This window comes from Chiloscyllium plagiosum, unplaced genomic scaffold (assembly GCF_037043375.1).
Source record: "Chiloscyllium plagiosum isolate Xiang-an unplaced genomic scaffold, Cpla_swu_hap1 HiC_scaffold_28, whole genome shotgun sequence".
Taxonomy (NCBI): domain Eukaryota; kingdom Metazoa; phylum Chordata; class Chondrichthyes; order Orectolobiformes; family Hemiscylliidae; genus Chiloscyllium; species Chiloscyllium plagiosum.
The window spans coordinates 36,897,133-36,914,757 of NW_028270166.1; the positions used below are offsets into that span (position 1 = coordinate 36,897,133).

Sequence of the window (17,625 nt, forward strand, 5' to 3'; positions counted from 1 at the left end):
TTGGACTGAGTCAGAAGAATTGTGCCTACAAAAGACAGGTCAGAGGTTTGATTGTTCCATGGTTATTCTCCTATTATCAACTGATTAAAAGTTTGGAGAATCTCAGTCAGAAGAATTAAATTAATATTCCTCAGAGCCTACTGGAAGATGCATATCATATACAACAAAGACATAGGAGCAGAATTGGGCCATTTAGCCAGAGGTCTGCTCAGTCATTTGATCACAGCTGATAGGTTTCTCAACTTGATTCTCCTACCTTCTCCCTATAACCTTTAATTCCTTTACCAATCAAGAACCTACCTATCCTTGGTGACTGTCTTAAATACATGCAATGACTTTGCATTTAAGGCCTTCTACAGCAACATGTTCCAATGATTCACCACACTCTAGCTAAAGAAATTCCTCATCTCAGTTCTAATGGGTTGTCCATTCACTCGGAGGCTGTGCCCTCGGGTCATAAGCTCTTACAAATGATAGAATGCCTAGTGTGGAAGTCAGTCATTCAGCCCAACAAAACCATACCAACCTTCCGAATAGCATCTTCTCCCCACCACCCCACCCATCCACCTCCCCTCCTCCTCCTCTTCCCCCCCCCCCACCATCCCGCCCTATCCCTGTAATCCTGCACTTCCCATGGCTAATCCACCTAACCTACACACCCCTGGACACTATGAGCAATTTAGCATAGCCAATCCACCTAACTTGCATATCTTTAGACTGTGGGAGAAAACAGGGAGCATGTGCAAATGCCACACAGTCACCCAAGGCTGGAATTGCACCCCAGTCCCTGGTGCTGTGGTGAAGTAGTGTCCCATCTTTTCTACTAGTGGAAACTTCATCTTTTATGCAAAATAGACCTCTCAGTATTCTATAAGTTTTAAATGCGAACCCTCTCATCCTAACTCCATCCAGTGCAGACTCTAATCCTCATACGCCAAGCCCTTCATTCCAGTGATCATTCTCGTGAACCCGTCATCAGAAACCATACAAGATATAATCCTATATGCCTGTGATTTTATGGCTCGAGTATGTTTCAATGAACTGGCAAGTTATCATTCAATCTTTTTGTTTTCCTTCCGATTTATCCCTAAACAGTGTCTGTTCATCTGTGTTTGAGACAGAGTGGGGGCTAGAATCAAGAAAGACAGGGTTTAAACCATAGACAAAATTAGATTTTTTTTTGTTAAACTTTGCTCGATTAAAGTTACAGTATTGTTAAAATTGTTGTTAAGTCTTTGTTTAAGCTCTAAACCTGTTGTTTAGTATCAATGATTCATTAAGTTTGAGACAGGTTGTTCAAAAACTCTGGTTAGCAACCGTGGAGGTCATTTTTTAGGATCTTTGAAGGTTCTAATTTCACCATGCTGCAACTCACAATACCTAACTCTAATGCAGATAGGGAGGCTGACATGATATTGCTCCCCATCTCCATGTCATAACATGAGTTCAACCTCTCCGCGATGAGAATGCTTATAGGGTATAAGCAGGTAGGGAAAGAGTTAAGTTGAGTTTTGCGAAACAAGAGGTTCAGCTGAGCATGATTCAGATCAGATAAGAACTTTCAGTTAACAATGAGGTGTTGGAGGTAAGGGTAATGGGTTAACAAGATGGAAAAGCATTCATTTAACAATATTGGAAGCATTCAGTATGGAAGTCAGTTTAACAAGGTGAAATGTACTCATTATGTGAAGCCAGTTAAGATTAAGATAATTCACTGTGTAACAGCAGATGGCTGTATTGTTGCTTGGCGCAGTAAGCAGGATCCAAATAGTTACGATCAGATGGTGTCAGGGATCGCCCAGAACATCGGTATCTCGAGATGGATGGACCCATAAGGTAAGATTTTAAACCTTAGTGCCTCTCGATTTTCCAGCACACCGGCATTGGTCCCCACATGCGATTGCTCTCTATTGTAGAGATTCCTCGAACGGTAATTAGTTTAGTCGAACGTACGCTGACAAACAGAGGTTTCAATCCTCTGTGCTGCATGGGGTGGGGGTGGGGGTGTCTGATTGAGGTTCGAGTCTGCTGAGTGGGTTTAAGCAGGATTCGAGCCCCTGTGAGGAGTAAAGTGAGAAAGGGGTTAAAGTCCCCTAGTGGCAAAATTTGAGGCTCTGCAGATCTTTGTTCTGGGGGAAAGAGAGTGGTTTGTACTGCGGCGCTACATGGTCTGCTGCGAGGGTGTTCTCTTTTTATAAGTGTAATTTTGGAGAGAGGATGAAAAACAAAGCGAGAAACACACATTAAATATTGCACTAATACTTGGGTTGAAGAATGCAAATTTCAATATATATTGTGCCATGCTGTGAGTGTTTGATATTTAAAAATTTTGGTTTGTTAAAATATTGATTCAGAAAATCCTTTTAAGTAACTGTTTTGCTTTGTTTGAATCAGGATCGCAATCCAATATGTTTGTGGGCCAGGTTTTGTTTTTACATTTAAAATGGACATAATGTTGTACAATTTGAAATTATCAAACTTGTAATCTTAAAACAAATTGATTTAGTGTCTTGTGCCTGATTTGTTTGAAATTCTACAGTGCCCATTTAAAAACACAATTGGGCCAGTGGTCATGTTTTGCCAGATGAGAGTATTGCATTAAAATATCTTTGCTGGTGTGGTTTTAATGCAGAGTGCTCACAAAAAAAAAAGAGTGCTTTTTGAGTTTAATGCTTTAAGATTTTAGAGAATATGAGAAATTAAGGCTGAGCTGTTTCAGTTCTGTTAATTATTAAGACTTCATTGGCCCCCTTCATATTGCAAATTCAAACAATGTTGATCTCTACCAGAGTTGCCACTGTAATTCCGACTGTTTTATTTGGGAAATTTCATTTGGAGAACAGATTTTAAAATATTCAGTATTTGTTTCCCACATTTATTTGAGATTTAAATCTGAATTGAAACTGCCTCTTCAATTGCTAAAGCACAGGAAATATTCTGTTGTTTTCTTGCTGTTCTAGATTTTGGAAATACTTTTCCTGACAGCTTTCACATTAGCCAAATATTAATTTGTTAAAGGAAAATAATTTTTGAATAACCTGATTGGGGTCTCCTGAGGGTTTGATTTTAGGTCCACTGATTGTAATTGACTGAATTGTTTCGGCAATACAATTTAGAAGTTTATGGATTGTATAAAACTTGATAACGTCATAAATAGTGAACAGAGTTATAGACTTCAAGAATTCAAAGAAGGGTGAAATAGGCAGACACAATTTAGGGTAGTTAAATGTGTAACTGTCTTCATACTGATAACCACCTTGACAAGAGAGGAATGAGACAGGAAATACAAAGATACTTTCAGCAGCTAACATAGTCTCTAGACTTTTTCCATTCACAGGTAAAGCATGCTTTCGGACCACCGCCCACCCCCCCACCACCTGATCCAACAGATTCAATCAGCTCCCCAGTCTTGAGCATGAAAAGTGAAGAAGTTAACAACAGTGAAGAGGAGGTCAGTACGCTTTTGTCAGTGGCCTTCCTGCAGACATTAAACCATGTGAGCTTTACCTTGTCTTTCAATCATTTAAGGGATATGAAGGTTCAATGATCAAGCTAACATCAAAATAGCCAGTTGGCTTTGTTACATTTAACAGCAGAGAGGGAGCAGAAGCAGCAAAGAATGCTGCATTCATCTAGCCTGCGGCTGCTGCACTGCATACACACACACACACACACTCTCCATCTGAAGCATTTCCAGAAGGAAGGTAATCTCGTCAATTTTGTTAAGTATTTAACTGCCCTTATCCAAGGATTCAGATTTCTCTGAAGAGCGATGCAAGGACAGACTGGATTTTGTTTTCAGGTTGGATTTTACTGAAGGAGATTTTTGGAAAACCGGCTCATTTCCACTCAACTTGGAGGGGATGGAGTGGTCGCTAAGGACTGTGGATTTAAGAACTTTACTGATGATTCTTCAAACTCTAATTACTGTAACGAACGAGTAATTTTTGTTGTTATAATTATTGTATGCAGTGTGTCAATAACTTGCTTAAATACTGGCTGTCAGTCTTATGAAAGCTGGTAGTGCCATCTCGGTGGTTATCATGAATTGATAAAGGAGGGAATGAGAATGTGTCTAGGCTATAAGCAGGAAGGGAAAGAGTTGAGTTTTGTGAAACAAGACGTTCAGCTGAGCATGACTCATAGCAGATAAGAACTTTCAGTTAACAATGGGGTGCTGGAGGCAAGGGCAATAGGTTAACAAGGTGGAAAAACATTATGTAGAACCATTTACCATATTGGAAGCATTCCGTATGTATGGTCAGTTTAACAAGCTGAAAAATATTCATTATGTGAAGCCAGTTAAGATTAAGAACATTCATTGTGTAACAGCAGATGGCTTAATCACTGCTATTGACACTCGCTGATTATAACGGTCACCCAATCAATATGCACGTTGCCTTATCTGGATGCTCCTCCCTGTAAAATGACTATATAATTCATTGAGAAACTGCTGTGCAAGAGAGAAGATCAAGAACTCATGTTCCTGTGCACGTGGGCGATCGTTCTCTCTCCTTCCAGGGCGCGGAATAAAGATGAAGGAGGTCGAACTATTCTGTGTCTCCGAGCGTTTTGCTTCAACTGAGGGGGAAACGGGTTGACAATACCAATAGTACTAGTTAATTTCCCTATGAGGACATCGGCCCCAAATTTGTGGAATCCATCCTCTTAATTTACAGGTCCAGTCACAGAACTGGTCCCAATGTTAGCTACATTTAAAGTTCCTGAAGAAGGGCTTACGCCCGAATGGTCGATTCTCCTGTTCCTTTGATGCTGCCTGACCTGCTGCGCTTTTCTAGCAACACATTTTTAAGCTCTGATCTCCAGCATCTGCAGTCCCCACTTTCTCTTACATTTAAAGTCATCCATTATGCACCACTTCTTCAACTCTGCATTCACTTGAACCATTTTCTGTTTATATATTCACCAACGCATTACTTTCTAATAATATTTGAGGTCCTTTCCTAGCTCCTGAAACTGAGCCTATATGAACTCAAGACTGTTTGTAACTATGTCAGTGATTTCAAAATGGGTTATAACTTCAGGATCTGGCCAACGATCAAGCAGATGCCCTACATTCATTTAATTACGCTTTCTAACCCTTGTTACCTCACCCCATGCAACTAAGTATCTCAATGCCATGGATTTGCACTTAATATGCTCCTTATAAGTTAAATCATCCTTACTGCTGTTTGCCACTCCATTGTTCACCCTCTGTAGCTACTTAATGACTATCCTGTAACAGGGCACTCAAATAACACAGCTTCCCAAATGCACAGCAGTGGTGGGTGAAAATTGACATACAACTATACTGTCACAACAGAAAATAATCAATTTGAAGTGCATGTTAATTGACTGATACCTGCCTCCAGTCACTTAGAGTCATAGAGATGTGCAGCATGGAAACAGACTTCTGAAGTCAAATCACATTAATACTGGTGTTCTCAGGGAAACCAACTCATTCAGCGCAACTGTGACCAAACTGAACTCCTATAGCAATAAACAACTTGCATTTGCTTTGCTCTTCTAGACCAGAAACCCAGGTCATTTCTGGGGATTTGGATTTGAATCCAATGGCAAATGGTGGAATTTAAATTCAATAATAATCTGGAAATAAGAATCTAATGATGACCATGAAACCATTGCCAACTGTCAGTGGAAAAAAACAATTTGGTTTGATAATGTCTTTTAGGGAAGGAGATATGTCATCCTTATAGGTATGGCCTATATGTGACTCCAGACCCACAGCAAAGTGGCAGACTCTCAACTGCCAACAGAGCAATTAGGGATGGACAATAAATGCTGGTCCAGCCAGTAATGCTCACATCCCATGAATGAATAGAAATAAAGTGAATGCTTGAAGTATTTTACAGTCAGTTAAATACCTTTTAAGTGTAGTCATTTTTGTAAAAGTGAACATGACATTGAAATGCACATAGCAAATGCCAACAAAGAGCAACGTGATAATGACTAGAGGACCTGTTTTTGTAATATTGTTTGTGGGATAATTATTGGGTCAGAGCACTCAGGATATCTCCCTTCTCCAAAAAGGGATTTCATCCAAAAGACAGTGGCTCCAACAATGTAGGTTTCCCTCAGTACTGTACTGGTGTGTAAGCCTTGATTACTAGAATCTGCCAAGTATACATCACATGATGCGGAGGTGAAATTTGCATAAAGCTAAGAAAAAGATATGTAGTGTGAAAGTGACCTTGATCCTAGACGCTAGGATGACATTTGCTTGCAAAATTCAAGTTAAAGGGAGCACATTTCTGTTAAATAATAAAGATATAACTTGGGGCAAAAGGAGTTGTAATATATGTAACAGCGGTGATTTTAAAAAAAAGGAACACTTTAAAAAAGGAATTACTGTAGTGTACCAAACTATAGGCAGCAAGTCAATTTTTAGCAAACTTATAATAGAGCACCAGTTGAAAGATAATAAGCAGACAATCAAAGTTAATTATTTAAAATTATGCAGTTAATGTGACATATTACTACAAACAATATCACTGAAAAGCTTAGCTATATATATTTTGTCATTACATTACAGATTGTAATTAGTAACTTGGGCAGGCCACTGAATCACTGTCTCAGGGCATATCCAGGGTTCAGCCACAAGTGTAATTATAAATCTCAAGAACTTGCTTGTAACTTAAAGCATGATGTGGCCAATTTTGAAGGTGTGTAATTTAACTTATATGATGTGTAGCTTTTTTTTTAAAATAAAAAAAGGCAACAAGTTGATCGCTAAAGTAAATTAAAGTATGGGGATGATTTTAAGTGTACCCATCTAGTAGAAACTACAGCTAAAACAAATTTAGTTAAGAGATACTGGTAATTTCAGATCACTTGTGCCATTTTAACCTAGTCTTCTGAACAATTTATAAGAAGGTACAATAGAAGTCAGTTTAGTCCCTGTTCTAATTTGGGTCCCAGTAAAGTCATTAGTGCCTCACTGAAACTTTAAACTCAAACCTGTGGATAGCTGGTTTACCTTTCCATTCCATTAACCCAAGACTTGAGCTAGAGATTTCCCCCGAAAGACAATTTTAAAAAAAAGGTTACTAACTTTCCCTTGTAAGAGGGATTAGCACAAGTGCTATTCTGTATCCAATATGGAAAACTTGGAGGATGCTGTAGCAGACTCCATATCCCTGCAAGGCATTCCAGAATTAAATTCCACAGGTAGATTGGTTGACAGGCTGCTATTTTCTGCAAGGAAGTCTGATGAGGAGGGAATTAAGTGAGACCTTACTGTTAAGCTTGAACAATGAATTGACAGCATAGTTTCCTGCCAGAAACCTGCTGGAAGTTAAATTCAGTAACTGAGTCCATGGAAGGAGAAAACGAGTGTAAGTGCTCCTTGACTGTAACTACATTTCACGCAATGGGCTGGTAGGTGAATGATTATAACTCAAAATGTTCAATGTATAAATCATAAAACTGGTTATTTTGCAGAGGGCACACAACAGGATAGCAGTTCCAAGAAGTGCCTTCAATTATACTTCCTATAACTCAAATACAGGCTAACAAATGGAATGCTATCTATTGTTCTTTCTTCCCTTTTGAACCACCATACAAATCTGTCCAGGTAGGTTTACTTTGCACATATTCATTTTATTTTCCACTTTCAAAGACTTATCAATTCCTTCCAAATAATACAATCTCTACCTCATGAGCAACATGAAGTAATGCAGTTAACATTTCAATAACGAAAACATGTCTCACTCCACCGGTCATTCTCCTCGTGATAACCTGATTCTGATTCTTATTACTTAATAATCCAATGAGAACAATCTTTCATTAATTAATATCTTAAATTAGTGTGATAGCACAACGGTATTGTTCCCAAATAGGAATCCGGGAGTCTAGACTAATAATCTTTAACAGCACAACACAAGTTCAAATCCAACCCTGGCAGTTTGAGGATGATAGTTTTTATTAATCCCGAGAACACCTGTACATGTGTTGTGGTTGACTCTGAACTTCCTTTTGAAGTGGGTGACAGTGTATCAGAAACTGCTACCTTGAGGTCCATGAATGCATTCTACCACAACCTTCTCCAAGCAACTAGAGATGGGTAAGAAATGCCTGTGTCCAACAAACTGCCACAGAAGCTTGCATCCTAGGTTTAAAAAAAACCTTCTAATTTTAAAATACCTCCACCAGATCTTTCTTGGATAATCTTAGCGATCCAATACCCTTTCCATGACTGTAATTTTCTTTCCATTATTAAGTATGCAGAAGAGGGTTACCTCAGATTACATCAGAATCTGAACCAGATGGGCCAATGGACTGAGAAGTGGTAGATGGAGTTTAATTCAGATAAATGTGAGGTGCTGCATTTTGGGAAAGCAAATCTTAGCAGGACTTATACACTTAATGGTAAGGGAGTGTTGCCGAACAAAGAGACCTTGGAGTGCAGTGCATAGCTCCTTAATAACTGTACCTCTTCTGCAGGTCAGTAGGATAGTACAGGACATTGGTTAGGCCACTGTTGGAATATTGCATGCAATTCTGGTCTCCTTCCTATTGGAAAGATGTTGTGAAACTTGAAAAGGTTCAGAAAAGATTTGCAAGGATGTTGCCAAGGTTGGAGGATTTGAGCTAGAGGGAGAGGCTGTTCATGCTGTTTTCCGTGGAGCGTCAGAGGCTGAGGGGTGACCTTACAGAGGTTTACAAAATTATGAGGGGCATGGATAGGGTATTTAGGCAAAGTCTTTTCCCTGGGGTCGGGGAGTCCAGAACTAGAGGGCATAGGTTTAGGGTGAGAGGGGAAAGATATAAAAGAGACCTAAGGGGCAACTGTTTCACGCAGAAGGTGGTAAGTGTATGGAATGAGCTGCCAGAGGAAGTGGTGGAGGCTGGTACAATTGCACCATTTAAGAGGCATTTGGATGGGTATATGAATAGGAAGGATTTGGAGGGATATGGACCAGGTGCTGGCAGGTGGGACTAGATTGGGTTGGGATATCTGGTCGGTTGGACTGAAGGGTCTGTTTCCATGCTGTACATCTCTATGACTCTAATTGAATGTTGCTTGTTACTCCCTGAAATAAAACCTAGAACTTCCAATTACAACTTAATAATGAATCACATTGATGACTAGGAAGAAAATAACAATTAAATTATCTTTAATGCATTTACAGACATTGAAGCAATTATATCCTTGATTATTTCACAACTAGATGAGGCTATCACCATGTCACTGTAAAATTCCATTAAATAAGACAGTTTTCTAATATTATTTACCACAGACCACCTCATTTGATCCATCTCAGTTCAAATTAGTCAGAAACAACAAATGCATTGCAAATGGGTGGCACAGTGGCTCAATGGTTAGCACTGCTGCCTCACAGCATTCGGGACATGGGTTCGATTCCTACCTCAGGTCTGTGTCTGTGTGAAGTTTGCACATTCTCCCAGTGTCTGCATGGGTTTCCTCCCACAATCCAAAAGATGTGCAAGTCAGGTGAATTGGCAATGCTAGATTTCCCTTAGTGTTAGGTGCATTAGTCAGGGGGAAATGCAGGGAAATTAAATGCAGGGTGGTTGGTGTGGACCTGTGGGGCCATAGGGCCTGCTTCCATACTGTAGGGAATCTAATTAGATTAGATTAGATTAGATTACTTACAGTGTGGAAACAGGCCCTTCAGCCCAACAAGCCCACACCGACCCGCCGAAGCGCAACCCACCCATACCCCTACATCTACCCCTTACCTAACACTACTGGCAATTTAGCATGGCCAATTCACCTGACCTGCACATCTTTGGACTGTGGGAGGAAACCGGAGCACCCGGAGGAAACCCACGCAGACACGGGGAGAATGTGCAAACTCCACACAGTCAGTCGCCTGAGGCGGGAATTGAACCCGGGTCTCTGGCGCTGTGAGGCATCAGTGCTAACCACTGTGCCACCGTGCCGCCCACTTAGGTTCTGTTGCAAGATTTAAGGCAAAGTTGCATTATTATCTAAGTGATTATATATTGTAATCAAAGTAAACCAGTGATGTGCATATCCCTGCATTAATTTATATTACATAGTGTATATTTTTACATTGATTAATCTTATATAAAAAAATTTAAAAGGCAATTCTCCAAACCTAAATCATTAAATTTTATTTTCAAAACGCATGTAAAAGCTGTTCATTTTATAATTCACTTTATGAAGTAAACTGTACTGACACATTTGGGAAATCAACACTGAAACAGAAACAAGAGATATATGAATGTACTATGTCAAAACAGTTTGAACTGATAGCCACAAATTCATATATCAAGTATTCCTCACCTTTTTCAGAAGGAAAATTAAATTCAGTTGGAGAATTTCCTGTTGTACTCTGATTTACTTTGGCAACAAAACTTTAATGAGACTTGGCACCAGGTATTTCAATGAACCCCCTCATTTCAGAAAGGAAAAGTACAAAGAACATGCACACAAGTTATGCTTAACAGAAAAATCTAACTCTTGCTGTAGATCATGTGGAATAGTACGGTATATTCTACGAAAGTAGCATAGAACATAAATATAGGGAATGAAAAGTTTATGAAGTATTTCCAGCCCTAAAATATTTACACATCTATCACAAACCGACAGTACTGCACTACATAGAGTGTACAGACCACAAGTCTGTGGTCTGAATGTTTGTACTTACGTTCCACACCAGTCTCCTCCCATTATATCTAATGTAACCCCAAAAAACCTTTTAACTCCATTCTTTTGTTTAATCCAGCTTCCATTTAAATGCATCTATATGACAGCAAGCTTTGTTTTAACTGGCATCTTACAAACCGGAACTCTTGATATATGTACCTCAAATATCATGGTTTACTCTATTCTGTCTAATTATTATGTTTTTTTAAAATTTACTTTAATCTAAATATACTTGTTGCTCAATCAAATGGCCACATGAAATGTCAACAGTTAATTCAATTTTGAGTCAATTTCTCCTCAAATACTGTGATAGCCAAGTAGTCAGTTGAGGATGTAAGTAAGAAGGCTCTGTTGCAAGATTTAAGGCAAAGTTGCATTATTATCTAAGTGATTATATATTGTAATCAAAGTAAAACAGTGATGTGCATATCCCTGCATTAATTTATATTACATAGTGTATATTTTTACATTGATTATGTGGGCCTCGATTATCCGGAATACAGTAGTCACCCTGTACCCGCAGCAGATATATTTCAAGACCTACCGCGGAAGTCCGAAACTGCGGATAAGTGCAAACCCATTCATTTGAATGGGGAACATACCTTCCCAGCAGCCTCCTGGTCCCTGGAACATTCCCTATAATACGTTCGGACTACGGTAAACCGCTGGTAACAAACCACGGTAACCAGACCCACAGATACGGGGGGTCACCCTGTATTTTACCATTCATTTTGATAAATTCTTGGCCCCACTGATGCCGGATAACAAAAAGTTTACTTCATTTGCCTCACGTTTTGTGATAACATGTTCTATGATTTAACAATGCCATGAAAAGAGTGCTCTCCCAAATCCCCTATTTATTAGTGACTATTTCACATTCATGGTCCCAGGATTCAGTCTGTCTTATAGATAGAAGCATCTATCATCTTATCAAAACCTTTCATAATTTTGAAAAACCTCAACCAGGATTTTCAGCATTTTATCTTTTCTACAGTAAATGACCCCAGTGTATTCAACCATTTTTGATGAAATACATAATCTCAGTTGGAAACATAGAAACTAGGATAAAAAGTAGGCCATTTGATCCATCAGGCCTGCTTTGCCATTCAACATTATTATGACTGATCCTATATCTCAGAGCCATACTCACACATCCATCCCTTACCGTTTGACACCTTTACTTTCTCGAAAACTTTGTGTTTCTTAAATATATTCATTGCCTACTCCGGTAGAAAATTCCACAGGTACACAACCCCCCATTTCACCTATCTTAGTCTGAAATGGCATGCAGTATCTCATGAAAACTTGAACTCTTGTTTCATGCCACCAGCCCTTTTGATAGCAAGTATATAGTTTCACAGGGAAGGAGATCAAAACTGCATACAGTATTCCAGATGGGACCTCACCAAGACCCTGCACAACAACTGCACCAAGACTTCCTTGCTCATGTCGCAAATCGACTTGCAACAAAGATCAACTACATAGAAGCATTGTTAAAGCTCAGGCATTGTTATATGGGGAAAAGCCACATTGCTACCCTTCGCAGTTAATCAAGTCATTTATTTTAAAGACCATCTTGTGGTGCTGTGGTCGTGTCCTTAGCTTTGGGCTTGAAGAAGCAGGTTTAAGTCTCACCTGCCCTGGAGGGGTGTTACAACATGTTCAAACATGTTGATTAACAATATTTTAATAGGAACATAACTGGGGCTAATTTGGGCTTGTGACATAGTGGTAGTACCCTGCCTGTGGGCCAGATGTCTGGGCCTGACTCTCATATGCCCTGGAGATGTGTCGTAACATGTGCAAACAGGTTGAATCAAACTATTTACAGTTGTTGTCCTAACTGCTTGCTGCACCTGCATACTTTCTCCCAATGACCAGTGTATAGAGGAACCAATTCCCTTTGTACATCAACCTTTCCCAATCTTTTACTATTTATAGAATACCATTTTGTTTCTCTACTGAAGTAGACTGCTTCACATTTATCCACATTATATTGTAACTGCCAAGTCACCCTGAAGCCTCTTTACATAATCAATGCTCACACTCCCACCTAGTTTAATGTTGTGAGCAAAATTGGAAATATCACATACAGTTCTCTCATCCAAATCAGTGACATATGTAACGAATAGCTGAGGGCCCGAGCATTTGTCCCTGCAATACCAAACTTGTCACCACCTTCCACTCTGGAAGCAACCATACCAGTATTTTACAGCAGACTTTAATTTGGTACAATAACCTCTTATAGGAGACTTTATCAAATGAAGACAGTACAGGCCCTTCAGCCCTCTGTGCTGTGCCAACTTTTCATCCTACTCTAAGATCAAATTAACCTACATACCCTTCATTTTACTATCATCCATGTGCCTATCCAAGAGTCGCTTACATGTCCCTAATGTATCTGACTCTACCACCACTGCTGGCAGTGCATTCCATACACCCACCACACTCTGTGCAAAGAACCTACCTCAGACACCTCCCCTAAATTTTAAAGGTGATTGGTGGAAAGTTATGTCCCCTTGTGCTTTAGGAAAGTCTAAGTACACTAGGTTTGCAGGTTATCCCTCATCTATTTTGCAGTTAAATCTTCAAAAAACTTCAGCAAGTTTGTTAACCATGAATTCCTTTTCATAAATGCAATCTGACTCTATATAAAATACCCTTACTATTTAGTAAATATCCTGTTATTGCCTCCTTTACAACACGCTATCGCATTTTTCCTACAACTGATGCTATGCTAACCATTTGCTCTGGCTTCATCAGAGTACACTCTTTGGGTCCATTAGTTCCTCAATATCCTATTTAGAACAGAGACAACTGCGCAAATGCTTAACATGCATAAAGCATAGGTTTTGTTAAAAATAACATATGCCCACATGTGCATTACTTATACATTACTTCCAAATCTGACATTAGGTCAAAACAGCAAGAGAAAAATAAACATTGTACTTGACCCCACATGCTATTTCTATGATGAGTATTTTGTCACATCCATCTTGATTGTGAGTTCAGTGAGTAAATGCTTCAGTTTAGTGTCATACGGTATATAATGCTCTCTTCATATACACCGCCTAACCAAAGTCTGCCGTGTCATTTTAGAGAAGATCTTAAAAAAGGCACCAAATTTGCTGAATTGGTGATTTTGTAACAAAATCCACGTTAGACTGTGTAGTCCCCAATCCTTCAATGGCAAATGCATACCACAATTTACTGGTATAATAATTAGTTGATGCCACAGCAAGTACAATAGCGAGTCAGTAAATAAATAGGTAACAACTAAAGCAAAAGCAAATTGAATGCAATGTTACTTCACAAAAAAAGTATTTATTTAACAAATTTAAGAATTTGTAGAACATTGAATGGCATTGTAAAGCAGGAGCATTATCAAAACAAAATTTCACACTACCGTGATGACCAACAATTGGGCAAAACTGTCGGTTTTAAAAAGCATCTTAAAAGAGGAGTTATTTGGTAGAGAAGCAGAGCTGCTTAAGGGTGGAATTCCAGAGTTTCTAAAGCATAGTACCTCAGCAGGTGAAGATGTACCCTTCAGGGATGGAAATCAAAGAGACACAAAACTCAGAATTGGAGAAGTGCTTATATTTTAAAAAGGGTAATAACACTGGAAGAGGTTATCAAATATAGATAAGGGAGAGGGTGCCCCTCAGGGGATTTGAAATAAACATCAATATTTTAAAACCGACTTGGTGTGAGTTTAGAAATGGACAAACTTTTGCATGAGCTTAAACTTATGGAAGGTGCAGGTTGGAAAATCAGCCAGAGTTAACAATGGCAGAGCAGAAATTAAATGATGTTACAAGTCAGAAGTAGCAGCTTTGGTAAAGAAGCAGATATGTGGTCAGAAATTTATGTTGAGGTGAAAGACAACTCCAAAGCCCAGGACTGTTTAAATATAGCTGGGCAGAAACAAGCACACATACACCTAAGGGCAAATTTTACTATGTCTGATTACTTCATGGAGAAATACAGGGATCCTGACTTTCAAGTGAGAATGCAAGAATAAACCTGAGGTTTACTGCCCTCAATTACGAGCGATATATAATCCTTATGCTATTCCCATCTTGCTTATTGGATTATCAGAAGGTACAAACGGGCATGTTGAGACCAGTATTGGCTCCATTCACAATTCACCAAACAAATGGTCTATATTACTTTTAAAAAAAAGCTTGACTTGGAAGTTGTTAACACTACCTCATATTTTTTATAAGAAATTAGAAACCAAAAGTGTACTGTGTGTTAGAACAATTTCAGCACTTGGTTTATAGTTATTTGATTCTCTAGCTTTAATCAATCTACAAAACCCAAATTCTGAAACCACGATGTCTTTAACTTCTTGATTTTCCTGCCTCCATTGAGGAATTATTCAGAAAATAATAGTGCTCCACACTGTACATATCCTGAAAGTTTACCAAGAATCATGTTCCAAAATGTCAAGGCATTTACAATGTCAAATGGGCTGTGCCAGAAAGTGAACTGTGCACCAGCTTCCAAATGACAGAATGAAAGAGAACATTAACATATTGAAAATAAAGCAGAATATCAGTTCAGGCAAAATATCAAGTTTTTCTTAAATGTTTGCACATAAAAGAACGAGAATCTATGGAACAACTAATTTCACAGATGAAAACAAACTACTGACGATACTGCAGATCAAATTCCAGGTTCCAAAGGAGAAATATCTCAAAACATTAACTTTGTTTCTCTTTACAGACGCTGTCAGATCCACTGTGCTTCTCCAGTACTTTCCACTTTTATTTCATTTATTAGGTGTCAGTTATGACTTACAGGCAGAGGAGAGTTAAAATTGCACTCTAGAGATTTTAGCACAAGTTGGTCTGACACTTGCCTTACAATACAGGGAGAATACTGCATAGTTAGAAGTGCCACCCTTCTAATAAGCCTTTAAACTGAAGATCATGTCTACCTCCCAAGCCTCTGCCTTTTTAGGTGAGCACTAATGATCCAGAGGCATGATTCAATGAAGGGCAACATTTTTCCTCCAATGCCTAGCAAATATTTATTCCTCACACCAATATTGCTAAAATATTGTTGTACTGCTACTTGTTGGACCTTGTATGATCAAATTAGCTGCTGCATTTCCTACATCACACAGCAACCTACTAAATACTTTTGAAAAACATTGAGTGTCATTTTGAACTTGTGAAAGAAATTATAATTGCATTATTTTATTTTAATCACATCTAGACATCCAAAGGTTTCTCAACAAATGAGTTATAGTTACATTTATTATAAAAGGTAAGTAGAGCAGCTTTATGGAAAACGAAGAGACCTGTATTAATATATTGGCATCTCACAACCTCAAGAGTGTTCTATAGCACTTTAAATGCAGAACAATCTCAAATTAATGCAGTGGTTTGGACTATTTTACCAAAAGGCTGTAAACACTCAGGCAATGAATGTTTCATGACAGAGACACAAACATATTCAAGAGGTAAAATGGTACCAAGGGATATGGAGTCAAGGCATGAAAATGGAGTTGAGGGCAGATCAGTCACAATCTAACTGGGTCAGAAGTCATACGACACCAGGTTATAGCCCCACAGGTTTATTTGAAATCACAAGCTTCCAAAGCACTGCTCCTTCCACTTGATGAAGGAGCAATTGTCAAGCACCAGTTCATTTTTCCAACAATAGTTGTTCGGCTAACAGGCAGAGATAATTATCCACTTTTTGCCTTCCTCCCTTTTTGAATAAGACTGTCACATTAGCGTTTTTTTCATTCCTCCAGCATTTCAAGAATGTTTTGAAAATTGCAATCAATGCATCCACTATCTCTGTAGCTACTTCTTTTAGGATCCTCAATGAGATCTGGATCTGTAGCCAAACTTCATCGCATAAATAACACACAAATTTCTGGAGTGGAGCTTGAAATCACATTTGACAAGTTGAGAATGCGACTGAGACAGAAGGCTGGACTATTAGTGTTATATTACAGTGTAAAGTTGTTAGGTGACCACCCACACTTAATTACTTCAGTAGAATTCAAGAGCATATATCAAGAGCATTTAATCTGTACATTTTATCCAGGTAACCTGGTAGGTGATGATGATGATGATGATACACTGGGGATATGTTGGAGAAAGGTTGTTGGTATGTAAGAAAGGGAGGAGCAGTCTCAACGCGCTGCATGTTGGGACTTGTAGTCCATTAGTAGACACCACACGTCACGTCACTTCCAACCTCAACGACCTGGACTACAAACCCCACAACGCATCGCAGCCAACCAGACATGCGCTAAACCAGTGCCTCCAGAAAAATCCACTGCACAACATACATCCGTTCCCCCCAACAAAAAAAACTTTCAGCCGCAATCTGACCCTATAAAAGCCGACTGGATATCTGCTTAAAAAAATAAAGTTCTCATGAAGAACTGCAAGACACCGAAGACCCTTTGACTTCTTCATTAATAACCAAGAGAAACAAAAGAATTAACCACAAGAGGAAAAATGCAAATGAGAGAGGTTTTCACCATCGCACCTCGGTTGCAGTACAGTATTTGGAGTACAAGGAATTTCGACAGCGCTGTTTAATTTTTTTTCTCCCCCCTCCCCGTCAGACTCTCTCTCCCGCCAAAGCATATCGGGGGACAGTGGCATACTCACCCGAGCCGGCCAGTGGGGATAACCCTTCATCTTGGCAAAAACCAGGTCTCCAGCCTTGAAACTATGAGGCATTTTCTGGCTGATGTGATCCGACTCAGTCAATCCTGTTTTCACACACAACAGGCCCCGGCCTTAGTGCAGCCCGACACTGACTCTTTCGAATACTGCACAGGACCCGTGGGGCGGGGGGAGTTGGAAAACGAACCTGCTGTCAGAAATCCCGCCTTAGGCCGCCTCTGATTGGCCCCCGCTGCCCGCGCCGCAGCAACCGCGGTGTCCGATTCGCGGCGCGGACCATCTGTCATCTGACGTCAGGCAGCAGGT

At 39.4% G+C, this 17,625-nt stretch overlaps 1 protein-coding gene across 4 annotated transcripts in view; it reads right to left on the minus strand.

Moving 5' to 3' along the window:
• The window catches only part of hdgfl2 (HDGF like 2), a 61,532-nt gene extending 44,057 nt beyond the window's left edge, over positions 1-17,475 (minus strand). For all 4 annotated transcript variants that reach the window (XM_043720964.2, XM_043720963.2, XM_043720966.2 and 1 more), the window contains exon 1: positions 17,302-17,475. In XM_043720964.2, coding sequence (XP_043576899.2) covers positions 17,302-17,373 — 72 coding nt within the window. In that variant the 5' untranslated portion in view covers positions 17,374-17,475. The remainder of the gene's footprint in view (positions 1-17,301) is intronic.
• Positions 17,476-17,625: the final 150 nt, after the last annotated feature.